Source organism: Mobula hypostoma, chromosome 5 (assembly GCF_963921235.1).
Source record: "Mobula hypostoma chromosome 5, sMobHyp1.1, whole genome shotgun sequence".
Taxonomy (NCBI): Eukaryota; Metazoa; Chordata; class Chondrichthyes; order Myliobatiformes; family Myliobatidae; genus Mobula; species Mobula hypostoma.
In genome coordinates this window covers 149,625,413-149,649,134 of record NC_086101.1, presented here as the reverse complement: position 1 = coordinate 149,649,134, position 23,722 = coordinate 149,625,413, and the positions used below count along the sequence as shown (strand labels likewise).

General features: G+C 40.7%; 1 protein-coding gene across 13 annotated transcripts in view; it reads right to left on the bottom strand.

The window, feature by feature from the left end:
- The window catches only part of LOC134347072 (receptor-type tyrosine-protein phosphatase delta-like), a 2,469,925-nt gene that overhangs the window by 163,392 nt on the left and 2,282,811 nt on the right, over window positions 1-23,722 (bottom strand). For 5 of the 13 annotated variants that reach the window (XM_063049175.1, XM_063049163.1, XM_063049170.1 and 2 more), the window contains 5 exons: window positions 23,499-23,692; window positions 17,240-17,266; window positions 15,199-15,316; window positions 2,440-3,027; window positions 1,999-2,099 (listed from right to left, as the gene is read on the bottom strand). In XM_063049175.1, coding sequence (XP_062905245.1) covers window positions 1,999-2,099; window positions 2,440-3,027; window positions 15,199-15,316; window positions 17,240-17,266; window positions 23,499-23,692 — 1,028 coding nt within the window. The remainder of the gene's footprint in view (window positions 1-1,998; window positions 2,100-2,439; window positions 3,028-15,198; window positions 15,317-17,239; window positions 17,267-23,498; window positions 23,693-23,722) is intronic. The other 8 variants (XM_063049166.1, XM_063049171.1, XM_063049167.1 and 5 more) reach the window with 4 other exon arrangements.

Below are 23,722 nucleotides of genomic sequence, written 5' to 3'. Positions count from 1 at the left end.
CTCAGCTGATCAGGCAGCATCTGTGGAAAGGGAAACGGTTAATTTTTAGGTCCCAAGGCCCTTCACCAGAACTGAGAAAGAGAGAAAACAAGTTGGTTTGCAGTATTAGAGAAGGTGGGGAAGGATGGGTAGAATATAGGACATATCATTAATGGGATGAGACCAAATGGCTTAATGGTAGTTAAGCAGCAGGTTTTGCTCCTTTGTTTATGTAATGTGCTGATATTGGTGAGGCTGTAGGCCAGACTCTACAAACAGAAAAGAAACTTAGCCAGAATGATCAATACGAAGGTCAGTTCTGATCCAAGCAGAAAGAATGAGTGAGTTACCTAAAGTCAAAAAAATCTATATTTAGTCCCAAAAGCTGCAATAAGACCTGACCGAATATGAGCAGTTGCTCCTCAAACTTGAGCTTGGCCTCCCTGTCACAATGCAGGAAGGTGGAAATGGGATGGGGAATTAAAGTGGCAGGTAATTGAAATCACAGAGTCACTCCTGGAGACGGTACACAAGTGCTCCACAAAGCACTCACTCAGTCTGTGTTTGGTTTCTCCAGTGTAGATGAAACCACATTATGTGCCTCCACCAACACATTCAGTCATTTCGCTGAACTTATCCTCACAATGAACAACTTCCCCATTTAACTCCACTCACTTTCTCCAAATCAAAGGTATAGGGTATGGCCGCTCACATGGACCAAAGCTATACCTGTCTTTGCTTTGGACTTACCTAGTCCCACTTTCACAGATCTTTTCCCACTACTTGATGATGACAATAATCCTACATACTGCATTTCCACAGGAACTCACAAATTTCATCACTTCAGCTGCCAATTTCCATTTGGCCCTTAACTTTACAATGTTAGTCTCTGATTTTCCTTTCTTGGTCTCTCTGCACCTACCTCAGTGATAGGCCATCCACAAACATCTATTACAAGCCCGCTAGCTTCCACAACTACCTTGACTATATTCTCTCTCACCCTGTTTCCCTTAAGGACTTTCTCCTTGTTCCTCTTTCTCCCTCACATTTGCTCTGATGATGAGACATTTCTTGCAGATACCTCTGAAATGTACTCCTTCCTGAAGCATTGACAGGGGCATTGTTAAGCTTTTTATTCCTAATTCTACACTTCACGTGCCCACAAACTGACACCTCCAATCTCTGCTTCCATCATCTACTCAGTCACCAGGTTCTGACCACTCAGGAAATTATTCTTTAGACCTCTCTAAAACCCTTACACTTTCTCCTACACCAATGCCCTCTGGTTTATATACTGCTGTGTGGAAATGTTTGCTTTTACCTGTCTATGTCCCTCATAATTCTGTAGTCATCCATTAGGTCTCACCTCAGCCTTCTCTGCTCCAAGGAAAAGAACCCCAGCCTATTCAGTCTCTCCCTAAGCATCGTCTTGATGAATCTTCTCTGCAAGTTCTCACTTTCCTAATGCATTTGTCCTTCCATCAACTAGTACCTTGCACAGTGATAAGCTTTCATAAAATTGCATCAGTTGCTGGAGGAATTGATTGAGACAGATGCAATAACAACACTTAAAAGACAGTTGGGCAGGTACATGGACGGGAAATGTTTAGATGGATATGGGCCAGATGGGAAGAGGTTAGATGGGCATCTTGGCTGGCCATCATGCTGGGCTGAAAAGGCTGCTTCCATATTTTATTATTCTGTGACTCTAGCACAATAAAACCAATACTTCCATGGAGATAGGGTATAGGAATGAAGTTAAACCATTGTCATAAGTCCTAATTGCTCTATAATGCTAAACATAAATTGAAGAATAGATATTACTACCAGTATTGTGATCAGGTTAGCATGTGGACTGCTGTTTGCATTAAACAGACAGAAAAATATGGTGCAAGTAGAACCACAATGTCATTTCTCCCCTAAGGGATGTGACAAACAAGCTTACACAATCTACAACCATCTACCCAAACAACCATTAGTAGTGAAGCAACATTTATTTACAGAGACAAAAATACTCACTTTGAAAGGAATGGCAGTGTTGTAGTTCTCAGGAATCTCCCATGTTAATAACACTGATGTCTTCATTACAGCTTTAACATGAAAATTTTTTGCAAACACTGCTGAAAAGGTAAGAAGAGCAATAGTTTAGAGGGGAGTACTGGATTGCATCAATTATTTGTACTAATCACCTCTCCAACCTGTATTTTTAAAGACCTGTCATTACCTTGAATCTCTGGAAATCTTATTGACTAAAGCTTACCTTTGTAGGCCATGCAGGTTTAAGTAGTCTCTGGCGATAGCACCTACATCAGCACAGAAGTCCCAAAGCATATTAAGACTCAAGAACTTTACCTTTCAAGTTGGTGGAAAGAACTGAGATACAATGTATAATTGTGTGACCCAGCTCACAAATATTGTCACCCACCTGCATCAAGGAGCACACAAATAGACAAATCCTACCTGGATCTAGTGGCAGTGTCCGGAATTGAACACTAGGACTATATGGACCTGGACCTTTACTGGTATGAGCTCGTACTTTGATATCATAAGTGGTGTCTGGTTTTAGGTTGGCAAGCTTCAAAGATGTCTCAGGAGAAGCCACAGAGAACTCTATTGGATGATTTGGGCTGTTGATATCTCTGTATAACACAACATATTTAGTGATTAAACCATTACGCTCTGCCAAAACTGGAGGCTGCCATTTCAGCTCAATGGTAGAGGCTGAGGAGCTGACAGCATGCGTGTTCTGGGGAAATCCACTTGGTTGTTCTTCTGGAATTGTGATTTCTTTCACTATCTCTTCCCCGAAGCCAACTTTATTTTTTGCACTGAGTTTGAAGACATACGAAGTGCCCTTGTGGATATCGGTAGCAGTGTAATGGTCATCTCTCTCAGTGAATTCCAGCGTTGTGAGTAATTCAGAGTCTTTGCGCCCAAATTTTAAACGATAACCCAGGACTGGTCCAAAGGTTTCTACTGGACGGTGCCATTGAATAAGGGCTGTATTCATCTGTGTATGACTAACCAGAAGCCTGGGTCTTCCAGGAACTGTAACAACAAGTGAGATTAAATTAGAATTTTGTCACTTGCATCTATTCAGGTTTGTGTCCAAGACAGTCATTCAATTCATTCATTTGCCAACTCAAGTTTAAGTTGCATATATCATACAAAAGTTGCATTGCATAAGAATCCTTATAATCATGCAGTTTCTTTGTATGTCACATCAGGATTGTGGATATGTATAGTTTACCATTAAGGTGTCAACTATCCAAAACTAGTCCAAACTGGTTTCACACAGTACTATCCCATGGAAAAATTGCAAAGCTAGGACAAATCAATTATTTGAGGGGTTTATAATTTTAACGAACAGCTAAATGTCTGAACAATTTGGAATAGTTAAGACAGAATTACAATTCATTGATACTGCTAGATGTGCTTTTGCTGGTAGCCAGCTTAAAAAATAATGTCTCGATTTTAACCTCCATCTGTAGTCTCACTGAATTACATGGGACAGCTGCTCATGAATAGCTCAAACAGTGGGACATCTCCTGAAGCAACACTTCGTGACTGGCATACAGCATATTGCAATCCGTATTGACATAATAATTTACAAAGCATCTTTGATACAACTGTATCACACAAATAACTCATCAAAAGAATAGTAGGTATTCATCAATCAGAATTGCCAACATTAATTTCCAACAACAACATATTGATTGCTTGTGCAGTTGCTATGGACTCCAGATGAATGCATGTACAATTCATGCCCAGTGGAACTTGAAACCTTACATTTAGTGGGGCATTTCTAATTCCAAGTGACTAATGTTATGGTGCTCTCCTTAGCTTTAGGAACTGGCTGGCTCCACCTAGTATTATGAGTTAAAAAGCAATCTAATAACACCTGGAAGTGAGGGAATTACGTGAATGGGTTTCACATTTGAGGTGTGGAATTTCAGTCATTTGGTAATGTTGAAGACTGAGTAACGGCAGTCTTCCATAACATTTTGTTAGTATGAATGGTCACATCAGTTTGTTTAAAATCATGGTGCTTGCTTTTCTCCTTGTTGCTGAATGGCATTTAAATCAAGGAACAACTGAGGATGCTCGGTGGATTGGAAATCCATGAGGGAGGTTGCAAAACCAGGAGATGTATACTGAAATAGCCACGATCAGATATTAATTAACTGGCACTGCTTCCTTTTCCCACGTATGACGTCAATCTCCAAGTTTTACATTTAGAATAAAGATTTGAAAAGGATTGTGCATTGCTTCAGCAATTTTTTTCAATGCATACTTCAGTTACTATCTTCTGAAATTTGGCAAATAATTTAGTTAGGCATCTAGGTAAACCTTTTCAAATTCACTGAAACAAGTAGACACAAAGAGGTCTTCAAAATCTTAAGGGAAGGCAGGTAGAGAAGATGTTTTTATCCTTAAATTAGGGCGAGCATTTACAGTATTTTAAGGTTACTAAAGGTAATAAACATTCAGTGGCCACCTAATAAAGTACTTCCACTTTATTAGATACCTCCTGCACATAATAAAGTGGCTGCTGGGTATGTTCGTGGTTTACTGCTGCTGTAGCCCATCCACTTCAATGTTGGACGTGCTGTTCATTCAGAGATGCTCTTCTGAACACCACTGTTGCAATGTGTGGTTACATGAGTTACCGTTGCCTTTCTGTCAGCTTGAACCAGTCTGGTCATTCTCCTCTGACCTCTCCCTTTAACAAGGCATTTCGCCCATAGAACAGTCACTCACCTGATGGTTTTTTTTTTGTTTTTAGCATCATTCTCCATAGACTATAGAGACTGTTGTGCATAGAAACAACAGGAATTTCTGAGATACTGAAACCACCCCATCCTGTACCAACAGCCATTCTGCAGTTAAAGTCATTTGGATCACCTTTCTTCCCCATTCTTATGTTTGAACTGAACTCCTTGACCATGTCTGCATGCTTTTATGCATTGAGTTGCTGTCACATCATTGGCTGATTAGATATTTGCACTAACAAGCACTTTAGAGGTGTATCTAATAAAGTGGCCACTAAGTATAGTTATTAATAGATCCAATTAGAAATTCAGAAATCATGTCTCAGAGAAGGGCAGAACTATGCCCACACATGTAAGTGCATGAAAGGACAAGAAACAGTGGATTTGCTGCCACATTTGGATGAAGAAGGGTGCAGGCGACTTGAGTGGAGCAGGAATATCAACATAAACCATTAGTCGCAATGGCCTGTACAGTCAAATCAGCTGCCTGTTATTATTGTAGATAGCTAATAACTGAATGGGAGGTTTTCATCAGCTTACTGCTCAGCTGTTAAAAACCCGTTTACTTTGCAAGTGAAAGGGCTGGTGAGCAAAGTACATATGATTGTTTCAAAGCTCAGCAGATACATGGAATGCAAGCTGCTTCTTCTGTGGAATTGTGCCAACAGACTGCCTCTTCCACTAATAGACACACAAAATCAGCTGAAAGTGCAAAACTATTACAGGAAAGATCAGAGTGGAAGGCTATCTCTGAGTTACTTTCATAATTCATTAGTGAATGAAGCCCAATTACCTGGGGGAAGCAACAGTGGCCGCACCTCTGGCACAGGGTCTGGCCCTATGGCTCAGAGGGGTAGGGAAGGGAAGAAAGCAGCAGTAATGGTGGACTCAATAGTTAGGGGGTCAGAGAGGCGATTCTGTAGACGCAGGAAAGAAATACGGACGGTAGTTGGCCTCTGAGGTGCCAGGGTCCGGGATGTTTCTGATTGCATCCACGATATCCTGAAGTGAGAAGGGAAACAGCCAGAGGTCATGGTACATATTGGTACCAACGAAATAGGTAGGAAAAGGGAGGAGGTCCTGAAAACAGACTACAGGGAGTTAGGAAGGAAGTTGAGAAGCAGGACCTCAAAGGAAGTAATCTCGGGATTACTGCCTGTGCCGCGCAACAGTGAGCGTAGGAATAGAGTGAGGTGGAGGATAAATGCCTGGCTGAGGGATTGGAGGAGGGGGCCGGGATTCAGATTTCTGGCATTGGGACCTCTTTTGGGGCAGGTGTGACCTGTACTAAAAGGACAGGTTGCACTTGAATCCAAGAGGATACCTGTCAGGGAGGTTTGCTAAGGCTATTGGGGAGAGTTTAAACTAGAATTGCTGGGGGGTGGGATCCAAACTGAAGAGATGGAGGAAGGGGCTGTTAGCTCACAAATAGCGAAAGATTGGAGACAGTGCAAGAGGGAGGATAAGCAGGTGATAGAGAAGGGATGCGCTCAGACCGACGGTTTGAGATGTGTCTATTTTAATGCAAGAAGTATTATGAACAAAGCAGATCTGCTTAGCACGTGGATCAGTACTTGGGAGCTATGATATTGTGGCCATTACAGAGACTTGGATGGTTCAGGGGCAGGAATGGTTACTTAGAGTGCCAGGCTACAGATGCTTCATAAAGGACAGGGAGGGAGGCAAAACAGGTGGGGGCGAGGCACTGCTGATCAGAGATAGTGTCACGGCTGCAGAAAAGGAGGAAGTCATGGGGGGGATTATCTACTGAGCCTCTGTGGGTGGAAATTAGTAACAGAAAGGGTTAATATCTCTACTGGGTGTTTTTTTTATAGATCAGCCAATAGTAACAGGGGCAGAGGAGCAGACAGGGAGACAGATTCTGGAAAGGTGTAATAAAAACAGGGTGTCGTGGTGGGAAACTTTAATTTCCTGAATATTGATTGCATCCAGTGGCATGTCTAAGGTATGGCAGGTATGGCAGGTGTGGCACGTGCCCTAGGCGCCACTTGAAGCGGGGGGCGCCACTGATCTGTTTCTATTAAAGTCAGACAAGCCATCCTCGGATAGTGAAAAAAGAATTTTCTTCAGATGTATGATCTGTCTTTGATCATCATGGGTGAGAAGCACTAGGATGGCCTTATTTCAGAGCATTGTGTAAGAAGACCATGAAACGGTTCTTCACGAAGAAGGAAAGTGGAGCTGAAGGACGGAAGAGACGAAAGTTGGAGGTGGAGGAAGCCAAGTAGTCGAGTGAGTTCTTCATGCCCCACTTTGAAAAGCCCGGAACAAGTAGTTCGACACGTTCCATGGAGTCCCCTGCACTTGCTGCAAGTTTGCGAAGGTGGATCAAGTACAAATGCGTCACAAGCCGAGGAGGAAGTCAAGTCAGATAAATCTGAGTATGACGAGATTCAGAGTGAGGCTGCCACAGAGAATGTGGACATGACAGGAGGGGAAGATGATGGTGGTGGTGGTGGTGGTGTTGAGTTTATTGATGAGGTTTTACCTGACGAGATTGAACCTGACGACACTGAACCTAGTGAACTGGATGGTGTCAAAGAGCCTCGAAATGTCATACCAGAAGTGATTGAACAGCATGACATTGGACTTCTGAAGTTCGACAAGGATACTGGAAAAGCAATTCTGCCTGACACGTTGAGAACAGAAATAATAAAGCTGGGTTCGAAGTATTTCCAGAACAGTGAGGGGCCTTTCCTACCAACAAATAACCGCCCAATGAACAAAACTTGGTTCAAGAGGAAATTGGGAAATGGTCGTGGTGAGGACGTGACTCGCTCATGGCTGGTCTATTCTCCTTCTAAAAAGTCTGCATTTTGTATCTGTTGTCTTCTCTATTCCCGGTTAGACCATCAATCCTCATTGGAGCAGGAAAGTGGATTCAACCAGTGGAAAGCACCTGAAAGGATTAGTGTTCATGAAAATGCCAAGGAACATCGGGAATGCTTCACACAGTGGAAAGAAATTTAGCTGGAAACAGAGGAGCTTGTGACGTGGTATTTCAGTCACAGACTGAGAAGGAAAAGCAGAAGTGGTGTGATATCTTGACGAGAATCCTTCACTGCATAAAATTCTTTGCGACTCAGAACCTGACTTTGCGAGGACACAGGGAGTCACTTCAGCTAGATGATGACTCCAATGTGGGAAATTTCCTAAATTTCCTTGGCTTACTGAAACTACTGGCCATCTTTGACCCTGTCATAAAAGAACACCCCACTCATTTGGAAAGTCATCCTGGATCCACGCCTTATCTTTCACCGGGTGTCCAGAATGAATTCATCCACATGATGGTATCCACTGTTTGCCAGAGTTTACTGAGAAGCATTCATAAAGCCAAGTACTATGGTCTCAGGTTCGACTCGACTCCTGATCAGGCAGACCGTGAGCAGATGTCAGAAGTAGTGAGGTATGGGGAAGTTGATTTTGAGAGGAAAATAGTCCGTGTTAGACAGTCCTTCCTTGGTTTTATCCAGATAAGCCAAAAGGATACTGAGAGCTTGGTTGAAGACATCTTGAAACAGCTAGAGAAAGAGGAAATGGAGCTACAAGATTGTTGGTCACAGTGCTATGACAATGTGATAGCTGGACACAGAAGTGGTGTTCATCAAAGAATATGTGAGAAAAACAACCTGGCAGTGTTTGTGAATTGCAACAATCACTCACTCAACTTGGGGGTGTACATGCAGCCAAGCAGGATACAATGATGGTCACGTTTTTTGGAACCATCGAAACTCTCTACGTGTTTTTCTCTCGTTCAACACAGCACTGGGAAAGACTCAAAAACACTGTGCTTGTGGTTGTTAAGTCAGAGTCCGAAACCAGGTGGTGCAAGGACAGAAGCTGTGAAGCCCGTCAACAAGTACCTTGAGGAGATACTTCAAGTTCTCCAGGACATGATAGACAATGAAAACAAGACCAGTGAAACAAGAAGTGATGCAAGGCAGCTGTACAACTGCATGTTGAGTTACAATTTTCTGATTTTGCTAGAATTTTGGAATGAAGTACTCATTCGCATTGACTGTATTTAAAAGAGGCTGTAGAATCCTAGCATGAACTTCCACGATGCTGTCCTGGATTTGAAAGCCCTCCGAGATCATTTTTATGATGAAAGAGAAGTGTTGGTCAGTGAGTCACTCGAAGAAGGAGTCGGTCAAGTCAAGAAGGGAATATTGAAGTTGAAAGACGTCAGAGATGAAAGAAACAAATGGCTGATGAGAACTCGAGAGACACTGGGTTAACAGCTGAGGAGGAAATGGAAAGAGTCATGAAGGGAACACTAGCCCATCTTCACAGAGAAATGGATGAAAGGTTCGCTCATTTGCACGACACTGATGCCAAGTTTGGGTTCCTTCTCGATGTCCAGAGACTGTGGTACGGCGCCGACAGTAATGACCTAAAGAAGAAATGCGAAAATTTGGGTGAATTGTACAGCTCTGATGTTGATGGACAGCAGCTATATGAAGAAATTCTGGATTGCAGAATGTTGCTATCAAGGCGTGTCAACATGAAAATATCAAGACCTGAAGAGCTTCTTCAATTTATTGTTCAGTATGGAGATGAGAGCATCTTCCCCAATCTTCACATTGCTATTCAGATAATGCTAACCATCGTAGTTTCCATCGCCAGCTGTGAGAGATCATTCAGCAAGTTAAAACTAATACTTTTGTATTTGAGAGCCTCCAGGGGTCAAGGCAGACTCAGTGATCTTGCTCTGTTGAGTGTAGAAAGAGAAGAAACTGAAAAAACTGACTTTGATCACATCAAAGACCAATTTGCATCATTGAAAGCAAGGAAGGTGCAGTTATAATTTTCATGTAGTGCCATAATTTGTTAATTAAAAGATTAACGAGCTTGACTTGTATTTTTGAGCTCATATTATGGTAAGGTTATCTAAAAGATGGGTGTCAGATGTTTGGACAGGGGCGCAATTTCAGTGCTTACCATAGGCGGTATTTTCTGTAGATACACCCCTGCTGGCATCTCCATACAGCAAGGGGTTTAGACGGGGTGGAGTTTGTTAGGTGTGTTCAGGAAGGTTTCCTGACATAATATTCAGATAAACCTACAAGAGGAGAGGCTGTACTTGATCTGGTATTGGGAAGTGAACCTGGTCAGGTGTCAGGTCTCTCAGTGGGAGAGGATTTTGGAGATACTGATCACAATTCTATCTCCTTTACTATGGCAAGGGAGAGGGATAGGAACAGACAAGTCAGGAATGCGTTTAATTGGAGTAAGGGGAAATATGAAGTCATCAGACAGGAACTTGGAAGCATAAATTGAGAACCGATGTTCTCAGGGGAATGTACAGCAGAAATGTGGCAAATGTTCAGGGGATATTTGCGTGTATTTCTGCATAGGTACATTCGAATGAGACAGGGAAAGTATGGTAGGGTACAGGAACCGTGGTGTACAAAGGCTATTGAAAATCTAGTCAAGAAGAAAAGCTTATGAAAGGTTTAAAAAACTAGGTAATGACAGAGATCTAGAAGAGTATAAGGCTAGCAGGAAGGAGCTTAAGAATGAAAATAGGAGAGCCAGAAGGGGCCATGAGAAGGCCTTGGTGAGCAGGATTAAGGAAAACCCCAAGGCATTCTACAAGTATGTGAAGAGCAAGAGAATAAGATGTGAGAGAATAGGACTAATCAAGTATGACGGTGGAAAAGTGTATCTGGAACCGGAGGAGATAGCAGAGATACTTAGTGAGTACTTTGTATTCACTACGGAAGAGGATCATGGCGATGGTAGGGATGACTTACAGTGGACTGAAAAACTTGAGCATATAGACATTAAGAAAAAAGATATGGTAGAGCTTTTGGAAAGCATCAAGTTGGATAAGTCGCCGGGACCAGATGAGATGTACCCCAGGCTACTGTGGGAGGCGAGGAAGGAGATTGTTGAGCCTCTGGCAATGATCTTTGCATCATCAATGGGGATGGGAGAGGTTCCAGAGGATTGAAGGGATGCAGACGTTGTTCCCTTATTCAAAAAAGGGAGTAGAGATAGCCTAGGAAATTATAGACCAGTGAATCTTACTTCAGTGGATGGTAAGTTGACGGAAAAGCATAATTTATGAATATTTGGAGAGGAATAATATGATTAGGAATAGTCAGCATGGCTTTATCAAATGCAGGTCATGCCTTATGAGCCTGATTTAATTTTTTGAGGACGTGACTAAACACATTGATAAAGGTAGAGCAGTAGATGTAGTGTATATGGATTTCAGCAAGGCATTTGATCAGGTACCCCATGCAAGGCTTATTGAGAAAGTAAGCAGGCATGGGATCCAAGGGGACCTTGCTTTGTGGATCCAGAACTGGCTTGTTCACAGAAGGCAAAGAGTGGTTGTACATGGGTCATATTCTGCATGGAGGTCAGTGACCAGTGGTGTGCCTCAGGGATCTGTTCTGCGAACCCTTCTCTTCGTGATTTTTATAAATGCCCTGAATGAGGAAGTGGAGGGATAGGTTAGTAAGTTTGCTGATGACACAAAGGTTGGGGGTGTTGTGGATAGTGTGAAGGGCTGTCAGAGGTTACAGCGGGGCATCGATAGGATGCAAAACTGGGCTGAGAAGTGGCAGATGGAGTTCAAACCAGGTAAGTGTGAGGTGGTTCATTTTGGTAGGTCAAAAACAATGGCAGAATATAGTATTAATGGTAAGACTCTTGGCAGTGTGGAGGATCAGAGGGATCTTGAGGTCCGAGTCCAAAGGACACTCAAAGCTGCTGCGCAGGTTGATTCTGTGGTTAAGAAGGCATATGGTGCATTTGCCTTCATAAACTGTGGGGTTGAGTTTAAGAGCTGAGAGGTAATGTTACAGCTATTTAGGACCCTGGTCAGGCCCCACTTGGAGCACTGTGCTCAGTTCTGGTCACCTTACTACAGCAAGGATGTGGAGATTTAATAGGGTGCAGAGGAGATTTACAAGGATGGTGCCTGGATTGGGGAGCATGCCTTATGAGAATAGGTTGAATGAACTCAGCCTTTTCTCCTTGGAGCAGCAGAGGATGACAGGTGACCTGATTGAGGTGTATAAGATGATGAGAGGCAATGATTGTGTGGATAGTCAGAGGCTTTTTCCTAGGGCTGAAATGGCTAACACGAGATAGCACAGTTTTAAGATGCTTGGAAGTAGGTACAGAGGAGATGACAGGGGTAAGTTTTTTTTTACACAGAGAGTGGTGAGTGTGTGGAATGGGCTGCCGGTGTCGGTGGATACGATAGGGTCTTTTAAGAGACTCCTGGTTAGGTACATGGAGCTTAGAAAAATAGTGGGCTATGAGTAACCTTAGATAATTTCTAAGTAAGTACATGTTCAGCACACCATTGTGGGCCGAAGGGCCTGTATTGTGGTGTAGGTTTTCTATGTTTCTATGCGCTTTTTAATGATAATGCACCATGTTGCTATAATTTTTCCAGCACCAATATCCTTAAACCATATCCTCTCCTGAAGTCCCTTTACCCTCTTCACTCAGAGGATGGTGAGAGTGTGGAATCGGATGCCAGAGCACCTGGTGGATAAGGATTTGATTTCAACAGTTAAGTGGAACTTGGGTAAGTACTAGGATGGGAGGGGCATGGAGGGCTATTGACCTGCTGCAGATTGATGGGGCAAGGCAGATAAATAGTTTGGCACAGACTCGATGGGCTGAAGGGCTGTTTCTATGCTGTCGTGTTCTATGTCTCTAAGTTCTCCCACTGGTTGAGTGAATCAAACCAATTTTTGTCAAAGCTTATGTATTTAGGCAAAGATGTATTGCAGTTTAGGAACAATATACACTCAACAAATCCCAAAGACCTTGACTAATGACTTATTTAATTGTACTGAGTGTGCAATGCTTGATCTTATTAAAACACTAGCTCAATAGGTATAAGACCTTACAGGACCTTTCATTGAAGGCATTTTGTAGGCACTTCTAGTTTCAAGTGACCAATTTTATGGTTTCTGGAACTACATGATCTGTTAAATTATAAATATTACAATCAGCTCCACCGGACACATGGTTAAAGAAGCAATCCACTTAGGAGTTAAAAAAGCAATTAAGTGATTTATTTTCTGAATTGAGCTTGGGGATTGTAAAACTAAGCCTAGATTCTTTGTGTTTGATGTAGTCTCATGGCTTGCTGAAAGTGTTGATGACGTTGGAAATGAACTTGGGCTTGATTCAGGACTGTAGGCTTCTCCATTTCTACCACTAGGTATCTGATGGTGCCTTTGGGATGAAACAGGTGATTTACCCCCCTCAAAACCTAATCCATGTTTTGTGGAACTAGATAACTTTGTTACCTTTATATACCAGTGATGCTGAATGCGTATGGGCCTTGCTTTACTTTACTGAAGTGTATTTTCTGCTTAAATTATCAATTAAACGATGTGTGAAATGTGTTTAAAGAACTGGGTGGCACTGTGAAACAACTAGTAGAGCTGTGGTAGGAGACGCTGGCTCAGACCTAGCCTCCAGTGTTGTCCATGCTATGAAGATACCTGTGCAAAAATGCTTGCACAGAGAATGGCAGTGGAGCCAATTGAATGCTGAAAATGAACTCTAACCTCTCTTATAGATAACAATCTGAGGAAAAGTCTGTATTTCTATGCTATTACTGTATTTCTGGAGGGATTTCATCTTTTCCTGCTGTTACTGAGCTTGATTTATGCCATACACTCTCGAATATAGGCTCACAGATATGCAACATCTTTCTTGCATGATCCATCTTAATCTATCTCTGTTTGGTCCTTTGCCTTGCACCTCACTGAGGGGCATTGATTGTGTGGATAGCCAGAGGCCTTTTCCCAGGGCTGAAATAGGGTAACATGAGGGGGCATAGTGTTAAGGTGCTTGGAAATAGGTATAGAGGGGATGTCAGGGGTAAGTTTTTCACACAGAGGGATGGGTGAGTGGAATGCACTGCCGGCCGAGGTGGTGGAAGCAGATACAATAGAGTCGTTTAAGAGCTTCTTAAGTAGGTACATGGAGCTTAGAAAAATAGAGAGCTAAGTGCTAGGGAAATTCTAGACAGTCTCTAGAGTTGGTTACATGGTCGGCACAACATTGTGGGGCAAAGGGCCTGTAATGTGCTCTAAATTTCTATGTTCCACGTGACTCCGCTCCCTTGCTCTGCTTTGAAAAATGTAAACCCTTCAGTTCTTGAGAAGGATGCCTGACCCAAAATGTTCTCTGGTTTCTCTTACCACAAATGTTGCTCAACCAGCTGAGTTCTTGCTGCGTTTCTGTTTGTATTACATATTCCGGCATCAGCAGCCTTCTTTATTTTCTATGACCTACTCTTACTGGATCAATTGTCCACATAAACATTTCAGATCACAACACCGTAAATGGGCACTTCGCTGGAAATTTTGCCCAGTTGTATTCAATTTTAAGAAAATACAAGGTAGTGCTGTTTCTTGATTATTAATTTTGCTCTCTTTTTGCACTACACAGATATATATTCTATGTTAATTTTAGTTTTTTAATGTATTGTACTGTACTGCTGCTGCAAAACAGATTTCATGTGATGCATCACTGATATTAAACCTGATTTTGACTCTGATTAATACAAAGTTTTCTAAGATGTAAATATTCTCCCCCTCCCCCGCTCACCATTTTCCTAGCCTTCAAATACGTCATTCATCCAGCATAGACAGTGTTTTAAAATAATTGCTAAATGTCTACAGAATCATTGGGAGTAATTCTGACCTTTGTTTAACATGGTGATGTAGGCAATGGGATATCAATCTCACCTCACACGTCTCTCCAGAATGCATTTAATTGAAGTTGATGGAAATGAAAAGGGAGATTAATGCAAATTAGCTGTCAATTTGTGATCACTCATTTTATATTATTACAGCCAAAGTTATTTGCACTGCCTCCTGTGTGAAAGAATTTCAATTTGACACCTTGTTGATGTTCCCAGGCTCTGATTAGGGTCTCATTGAGATAGATTATGAAATATATGGTGTGTTGAATGACACATGATAGCTAACTTCACCAAGAACATACACAGAACAGTACAGGAACAGGCCCTCTGGCCCACAATAGTTCTGATGCAAAATTAAAACAATCTCATCTGTCTGCATGTGATGTGTACTCTCCATTCCCTTTATATTCACATGTCTAACTGAAAAGCTCCACAGTTCCAGTGCTATCCCAGAAGTCAGTTCCAGGCACCTAAAAAATGCCTTGCTTACCCCTTTAAGCTTCCCAACATTCACCTTAAATCCATGGCTTCTAGTATTTGACATTCCTACCCTGGGAAATTTCTGTCTAGATACTGCCTGACCAGCTGAATTCCTTCAGCATTCTGTTTTTTTAATCTCCAATTTCCAGCATCTATAGTCTTTTGCATCTCCAGAATTTCAGATGAACTCCCCTTGGTGCTTTGATGGATCAAAAGCTTGTACCCAAGTAATTGTCTCCAAAAATTACTCACCTGCACCCATGGTTGATACCAGCTTAGCCCTACTCCGAGCTCCATCTCCTTTTGTAGTGTAGGCAGTCACGGTGATAGAGTAGGTAGTTTCAGGCAAAAGCCCAGAAATAATCATCTCCTGCACACAGAAAAAGTGGAAAAATAAATGCCAATTAGAATCTCTCCAGTTTAAAGCCATCAGTCTCTCAATAATGATGGGATAAAATAAATTGCAAAGTGTGTTGATGTTTAATATATATTAACCTTTAGAATAGCAGATATTGCAAATAATTACAACACTTTTTTCATCTACTTTATCTCCTGTGTATTTCAAATGCTCAGTAACAAGGTTCATTCAGTAAATATGCACTTGGTGCAAGGACTGTTACTCAGGGTTAACAAGTAGTCTTCGTGTAGATGTGAAATCAGTTCTATTCTTCAAAAGAATAAGTAATATGGGCAGAATATATCACTCTTCCAGTGTACCTCATGTTAAAGTGGAATGCGAGCTTATATTTGTCATTGTTGTCCGGGTTTGGGAGAAGAGCGGCCAGCATGACCTGGAGCTTTGGGCAGTCTGGGCAGTGATGGCTCTTCTGCAGAATCGGTTGAAAAGGTGGAAGTCACAAGGGGAGGGTTTCAGCAATGGGGCCAGTGGGGGCATAAATCTGTCATGGGGGTGATCCCGGCATAAGTTATTTGCAGTGATCAATCAGTGGGATCTGGGAAGGGTTTGATCAGGGGATCTAGGGAGGAATAGATCAGGGGAATCTTGAGAAAAATCAATCAGAAGCATCTGGGCAGGAATCAGAGACAATCAACAATGTAGTTAGAGTAGATTTGAGAAGGGCTCAACTCCACTCTAGCAGAAGTCAAACTTTAACTCCCACATGAACTCATCTGATTGTTATATTGCTGCTTACATTAAAAAGAATCTCCCCATTTCTATTAAGGGCACTTGGTATTTTCCACCAGCTTCCCTTCAGGCATTGAACGCATAGCACTTTTTGACTCTAATTAGGTGCACATCATTAAACAGTGATCATTCCACAACATCAGCAACATCTATCTGCTGACCAATCACATCAGTGAAGTGTTTGAGAACTAGATTAACAAAAGGTGATCTGAAATATTCTGAAAACAATGTTAAAACTATATCCCTCCACAAGTCTGACTGAGTGGTTAACAAAGCCAGGGTCTTTGAGTGATATAACCATTAGGAGTGAAGGGCAAGAGGGTTTTTAAAAAGTATAATATGAATGGACAATGAGAAATTCTACACATAAATAGATTTCAATCTTGTGTTTTTAGGAATTGCTTGGTTTTGTGAGATGTGGTAAGATTATTGAAGTTACATGATACATATTGCAATGGGATACAATTGTAATTTTTTAACATGAATAGGTAGGGTTTCTAGTGCAAGCAAAAATTTAGGAAGGTCAATATGTTTGCTGGTGATCATTCATGATACAGTCACAATCCTCAGATGCTCAGACCCCCTGAATGCAGTTGCGTATTTTACATAGCCAGCAATCTTTTTACAATGGGAGTTCTGTTGTCATGAAGGTCTGATGCATTTGAGAGAATTCTAACTGCAGTCTTTGCAGAACCATACTTAAAAAAAACAGCCTGGTTTTGCCAGACTTCAACCAATGCAATCTACAGTACTGCTATAACCACTGATCAGACAGGTATAATTCTTTCTTAAACTGGGAAGCAGAGGATCAATGTTGGTGTGTGTGTGTGTGTATACATGCATGCGCCAACATATAACAGTGAAGTAATTTAATTCTAGTTAATTAAAATACACAAGGTAACTATTCTGAGTCACGCTTTTCCAAACTCAACAGGTTGTGTTGCAATCCATGCAAAGTGTTTACTCAAAATAAATGCACACGTTAGTACAAAAAACTTTCCACATTTCATAGAGACCAGTTAGTGCATGCAGTGCAGCACATCAACAAAAGGAGTTTGCATAAAAATAATCGCAAATAAACACTGTGTGAAAACAGAGGAGTTAACAAACGAGATGTTTGGAGTTGTCCAATTACGATTTACTCACATGTTCAGCAGAGTCATCAGTTTCCCACTGAGACAAATCAAGATTGATAGAAAGAGAAGATACAGAATAAAGATTTAAAGTGTGTATCAAACTAGGAACTTTTGCTTCAAAACTACTTTCAGGGTATAACAAAATATTTAAATGAGGTGCCTGTAGTAAAAAATATCTTTAGTTGATCACGTTATGATTTCAAATAAAACTATTTTTTACAATTGTGAAGAATGAGCTATTTTTTATCACACCAAAACCACACAAACATTCAAAATGTGAGATTCTGTTTCAACAGCAGTAAAATAAAGATCAACTTCACGGGTAACCTGACAGCTTTTCTCTAAGGAGAGATTTCATCCTAGTTTCACCATAAAACTCATGAATTAATTATTTCGATTATTTACCAATAAGAGGAGTGAACAAGCTAGAACTACTAGGAACAGTCACATTTGTGTTGTGCAAATCAGAAATGAAATAAAGGTCCATGTGTTCCGATGCTAGATTTGCAATCAACAATAATATTGCATACTGTGCTCTCTTATTACTTTGATGATGTATTTTGAATAAAAAACTGGTGGCAAAATTGTCTGAATATATTGCTATGAGTACATTGGTAAGCTACACATGGTAATGCTGATTAATGATATATAAGCTGGAAACAAAAATGGCTACTTCAAGTATAGAAGTCATAATCAATGACTAAAATATTTTAAATTCTGAATATGGAATGAAGATTAAGTAATTGTGTTTATAAACAATATTTCTTTCCTCTGCAGAATTATACATGTTCAGGATATATTAATGGAAAGATAATTATTGACTGGGCAGATTTGCTCTTTAAAACAGTCAGATTTAAGATTAAAATGAAATTCCTTGAATAATTTGATACAAAGTATATCCTAAAAGGTTAAGGTTGAAAGGACGATGTACATTTAGAGTAAAATGTAATCATTTTACAGATGTGATATAGTATGTATCAATGCCAGGCTCAGATAATGATCACACCACTGAAATGTATGATCTTTGAGATGGACAACCTACTAAGCAAATAAGTAATGGACTGTCATTTTCATATAACCATATAACAATCACAGCACGGAAACAGGCCATTTCGGCCCTTCTAGTCCATGCCGAACTAGTGTCATTTTATATTGGTCTTGAGTGATGAGTGGTATTAATTCGTCAAATCAATTGGTGTTTTTATGCACTGCTTTGATTTTTTTGTTCAGTGCCTCTGCTGCAAAAATATCAGCAAGTGACAATGTTGTGTATGTTATGGGGTAACAATGTGGATGATGGTGTATATGCTATAGGGTAAAAATGTGGACGATGTTGTATACGTTATGGAGTAATGATGTGGACAAAGTGGTATATGTTATGGGGTGTGTCACTCACACTAAAACGAACAGCAACCGCTGCACTAAAGTAAAGCAGCGTGCCACAAACGATGCAAGGTTTTAACAGATTCCATCCCCTTGTGAAAACTGAAAAGCTAAGAGTTAAATTTTTCTTTGAACTTCAAGAAATTTAAAAACTATTATCTCTGAATAAAGTTTAATTAATGATGCAACAAAGCATTTATTTTTAAAGTGGACATTGATACCTTCTTGATAACCAAGTGGTCAAATGTGAGATGGACTAGATGGTCACGTGCTTACAATCAGATCAGTCACAGAGAGGTGAGTGGTCTATTCCTGTTTCCAATTCAGAGGGTGATTTAACCCTCAGATTTGTGCATCCTCCAAATGTAGCATTCTGTTTACACATTTATGGTTCTTCTGCAAATTTATTCTCAGTCTTTTTGAAGCTGGCCTATCTCATTAAATTACTTGTTGCTGAAAAATAGGCAGCTATCTGAATTCAAGATTATAGCCAACAGTACTCTTTATCACAGTCATGGTCAGCTGAAGATTTTCACATTATACTAACTGCCTTGCTCTAAAGTTAGCGTTAAACTTCACCTCTCTTACTTCATGCTAATGGAAATTGCTCTTTTTACCACAACATGGTCATTGGATGGGGTAGTGGTAGGCATTGAGGTCAATGGGGCTTTATGCTGTTAAAATAGCAAACTCTTCCAAAATGTGAAGTTGAAGAAGAGGCAAATTTGGATGGTTCCAAACGTACCTGTCAAAACTAAACTGGATTGTGGCTTCCCAAATACATTACACTTAAATCATTTCCTCAGTGATTCAATGCGTGAAGTTGATATTGCATACTAATTTAGAAGGAAGACTATATACTTCAATTGGACCAACTGCATATTCCATAAGACCACAAGCTGACAGCTCAAAATAAACTATTGATGCATTAGGCAAAAGCTTGTCAGTATTATTGAAAGGGAACTCTCAAGCAAGTCAATCGCCAGAACTGTACTTCATATCTAACATGCTAGAAAAGCGATTCAGGAAATTTGATCTAAGCTGACATGTTGACATTTGGCTTCTCAATATTGCTAAGGTGTCGAATCAGGGGATGGGGTTTCATTGAAATTTAAAACTGAAACAGCATTAGCACAATTTATTCATTCCTTCAGAGAAGGTAATGCCTTATTGTGATATGAAGGTAAATAACAAAATGGACTACCATAATCTGTACATAACAATATTCTCCATTTATGACATGTCCTAATAAAGTTATGCTGTTGGGATCCTTTTATTTTTGTTTAAAACACCTACAAGTGTAACAAGTGAGTATTTTAACCTGCTGTGGTGAATCTTTTATACAGTTGATTATCATGGAAACCTTTGAACCTGATACACATCAGGAATGGTGGCACAAGAGACTGCACATGCTGGAATCTGGAGCAATAAACAAAGTGCTAGAGGAACTCAGCTGTCAAGATGAAGGGTCTCGACCCAAAATGCTGAGTGTCCATTTCACTCCACAAATGCTGCCAGACCCATTGAGTTCCTCTGCCATTCTATTTAAGACATCAGGAATCAATCTTCAAACACTTTATGTACTGTGTGTGTATTCATAATTTATTACTGACCACAGAAGAAAAAAGAGAAATGTGTTTCTTTAAAACACTGTTTAAAAATAATAGATTATTTAGTTATTTCATGATATTCTTACTACCCTTGATTGAACTACACAGGTGTGTAACCTTACATTAATTTCCACTTTTCTATTGTATGTACTCACATAGGGACTAAGATACGAACAATAAGGTTAAACCTGAAAATGAAGCAACTTTCCAATCCTCATCAATTTGGTCGATACTATTTGATGTTCAGAATCAAGAGAACCACTTCAATTCCGAAAGATCCAATTTGACTGTCTCATGAACTTCCTTGGAAAGACAACTGTACAACATCCTACTGCTGCTCCTCATAATTACATTGATGATAATCCTCTATCTTCCCCATTGGCCCAAAGGCTGCAGCTATTCTTCCCAGTCAACCGTCAGACATGAGGGTTTGATTGAAACCTGGATTGTCCAGCTGAATACAGCTACTGCCTTGATAACAACTTTTGCCTCCCTCCTACCTGTAAAACAAGGCAAAGTCCAAAGATGCAGAACAAAGATTAATTTCAAAGCATCTTGAATGCAGAAAGTCCCATCTCTTCTGATAGGAGAGGACTGAACTTAAGCAACAGAGGCAGTAATAGACGAAGGCTCTTTGACCCAATCCGTCCATGCTGACCAACCTGCCCTCCTGAGCTAATCCCATTTGCCTTGTGTAATGGCCTCTCAGTAAGGTTTCACTGCTTATGTAATGGCCTCTCAGTAATGTTTCACTGCTAATGTAATGGTTTCTCTGTAGCAGCAATGTTTGGGTTATGACTAGAGATAACGGGGGCTTTGGAATGTGCACCATCCAATGAGAGGAGTGTTTCTCTTTCTTGTGTGCCCGAGAGGTTTAGCGGGCTTTTGTTCGGCGGAAGATGGAGAGAGAAGATGCCAGAACGGGGAAGTCGTAGTCTGCAGGACGGAGTGGACTTGGAATGGGGTCGGGAATCGACGCCTGGGGGGGGTGGGGGGGGATCGATGGAGAACGAACATATGGGAAAACAGTGAGCTCCAATGTTGCACATTAGAATGTTTCACGAGAATGGGTCCTTATTCTTTTTTGTTTCTTTACTAACCCTATAGTTAAATTAAGAATTATAAAGCTCAATCGTTTAATTGCATATTGTGTACTGTTTGTTATTCTGTGGTAATGATTTTTAACAGGGGAACACATCACATAGCATCCACCCAAACAAGATTTCTCAAGTTTTCGCCGGGCCAGAGGCTGTCCACCCCTAGAGTAAGCCGCTAGCTGAGCATGAGGGTTACAACTGAATTGGTCAATATCCCTCAAAATCTTTCATATTCATACACCTATCCAAATATTTTTTAAAACATTGTAATGGTTTAATAGATTGTAATCCAGGAAGCAGGGTGGAAAGATAAGAAACAGAGGTCTAAACAGAAGAATTTGCAGCTTAAAAAAGGTCAGGCTACATTTGGAGTATTATGTGCAGTTTTGGTCACCCTACTACATGAAGAATGAAGATGGCTTGGAGAGCTGCAGAAGAGGTTTACAAGGATGATGCCTGGATTAGAAAGCATTAGCTGTATGGAGAGGTTATACAAACTTGGGCTGCTTTTCATTGGAGTACCAGGAGCTGATGAGACACTTGACAAATGTTTATAAAATTATGAAAGACCTAGATAGGGTAGAAAGCCAGAGTCTTTATCTCAGGTTAGAACTACCAGAGGGCATACTTTAAGTGGAGAGGGGAAAAGTTTAAACAAAATATGCAGGGTAAGATTTAGATTTACACAGAATCCAGTTGGTGTCTAGAATGGGGTGCTGGGATGGTGGTGGAAGAAACTTGTTTGTGATGTTTAAGAGGCATTTAAACAAGCACATGGACTTGCGGGGAATGGAGTGATAGGAATTTTGAGCACACAGATAGAACTAGTTTAATTTGACATCATGGTCAGTGTAGACATCGTGGGCTTGCAGAGATGTGTATTTGCATTATCAGCTATCTAAGAATTGGAGAGCTAAGTTTCAAGGAAAAAGGAGTATACCAATGGGTTTCAGCAGTAGAGCTGCAGGAACATGTTATAAAAAGTAGTTTGTGGAGTTTCAAAGATTAGTTCTGAATCAAACTGAGTCAGCATCACCCAGGTCAGAGTAAGGATCTATGAAAGAAAATGCTGTAAAATGCATCTCATTCCATCACAAGCTCCCCTTCCTCCCTGAAGCACAATGTGTCATCAAGATCATGACCTTTGGCCCACCATCTCCATGTCAATCAAGTACCCTTTATACTAATGCATTTATAACCTCAAAATCTTAATTTTCTCTCTTTCTCCCTGCAGCCCCCCTTCTGTTACCTCTGCAATCTAAGAATACAAACCCTGAACATGGGAAGTGGAACGTGTGGGGAATGGGGCTGTTTCTCATGTGTGACTACATACAATAGATTGCATCACATTAAAATAATGTTGTCCTTGCTTTACAGTAATACAGCTGGTAGAAGTGAAAAGATAAAATACAAAGACAGATACATGTAAATATATATTTTCCATTCTCTAATTGAACATATTGAAATTTAACAAGCACTAAATCATTGTCATTATTTCAGTCAGCCTCCAATGCACTGGAATTTTAACATACAAGAGTTCGAGAGACTATAGAGAGTGGTGGACTCAATCAGTTCTATCGTGGATACAGGACTCAACACCTCTGAGGACATCTGCAAGAGACAATGTCTCAAGAAGGTGGTGCCAATCATCAGGAACTCCAACTATCCAGGCCATGCCTTCTTCTTGGTGCTACCATTAGGCAGGAGAACACCTCGAGGTTCAGCACCAGCTTCTTCCCCACTACCATCAGGTTCTTCAGCTGACCTGAAAAACCTTAACACTACTTTGGATTATATATTTATTTCTCTCACAGTCTTGGACCACTGCTATGAAGTGATATGGCACAGAATTGGGCCCCTGGGCCCAACTGGCCTATGCCAACTGAGATTCCTGTCTAAGCTAGTCCCATACACCCACATTTCCCCCTATCCCTCTGAGGCTTTCTTATTCATGTGCCTGTCCAAGTATCTTTTAAATGTTGTTACTGTACCTAATATTGATGGGCTTATTTTATTATTTTGCATAAGTGTTAAGTTATGTGTAATTTATCTTAATTTAAATTTAGGTTAACTTATGTTTATCTTTATCTTGTAATATACTGTGCTGCTATTGCCAAAAGCCCACATTCATGGCACTTTTGTGTATATATGTCTATGACGTTAAAAAACTTGAACTTACCTGTGCATCTGCCAGCATGACATCCTTGAGCATGGGTTGTCCCCTTGGTTCTCCATGTTCCATCCTCACGTAATGGACTTGGTAGCCTCGTATTTGTCCGTGCTGTTTATTTGGAACTGGTGAGCGCCACAACACTGTAATAGCTGTTGAGTTCAAAGCCTCTACCTCGACTTTGCGAGGAGGACCACTAGGAACTGGAAGAATACCATTTGATTAAAAGAAAA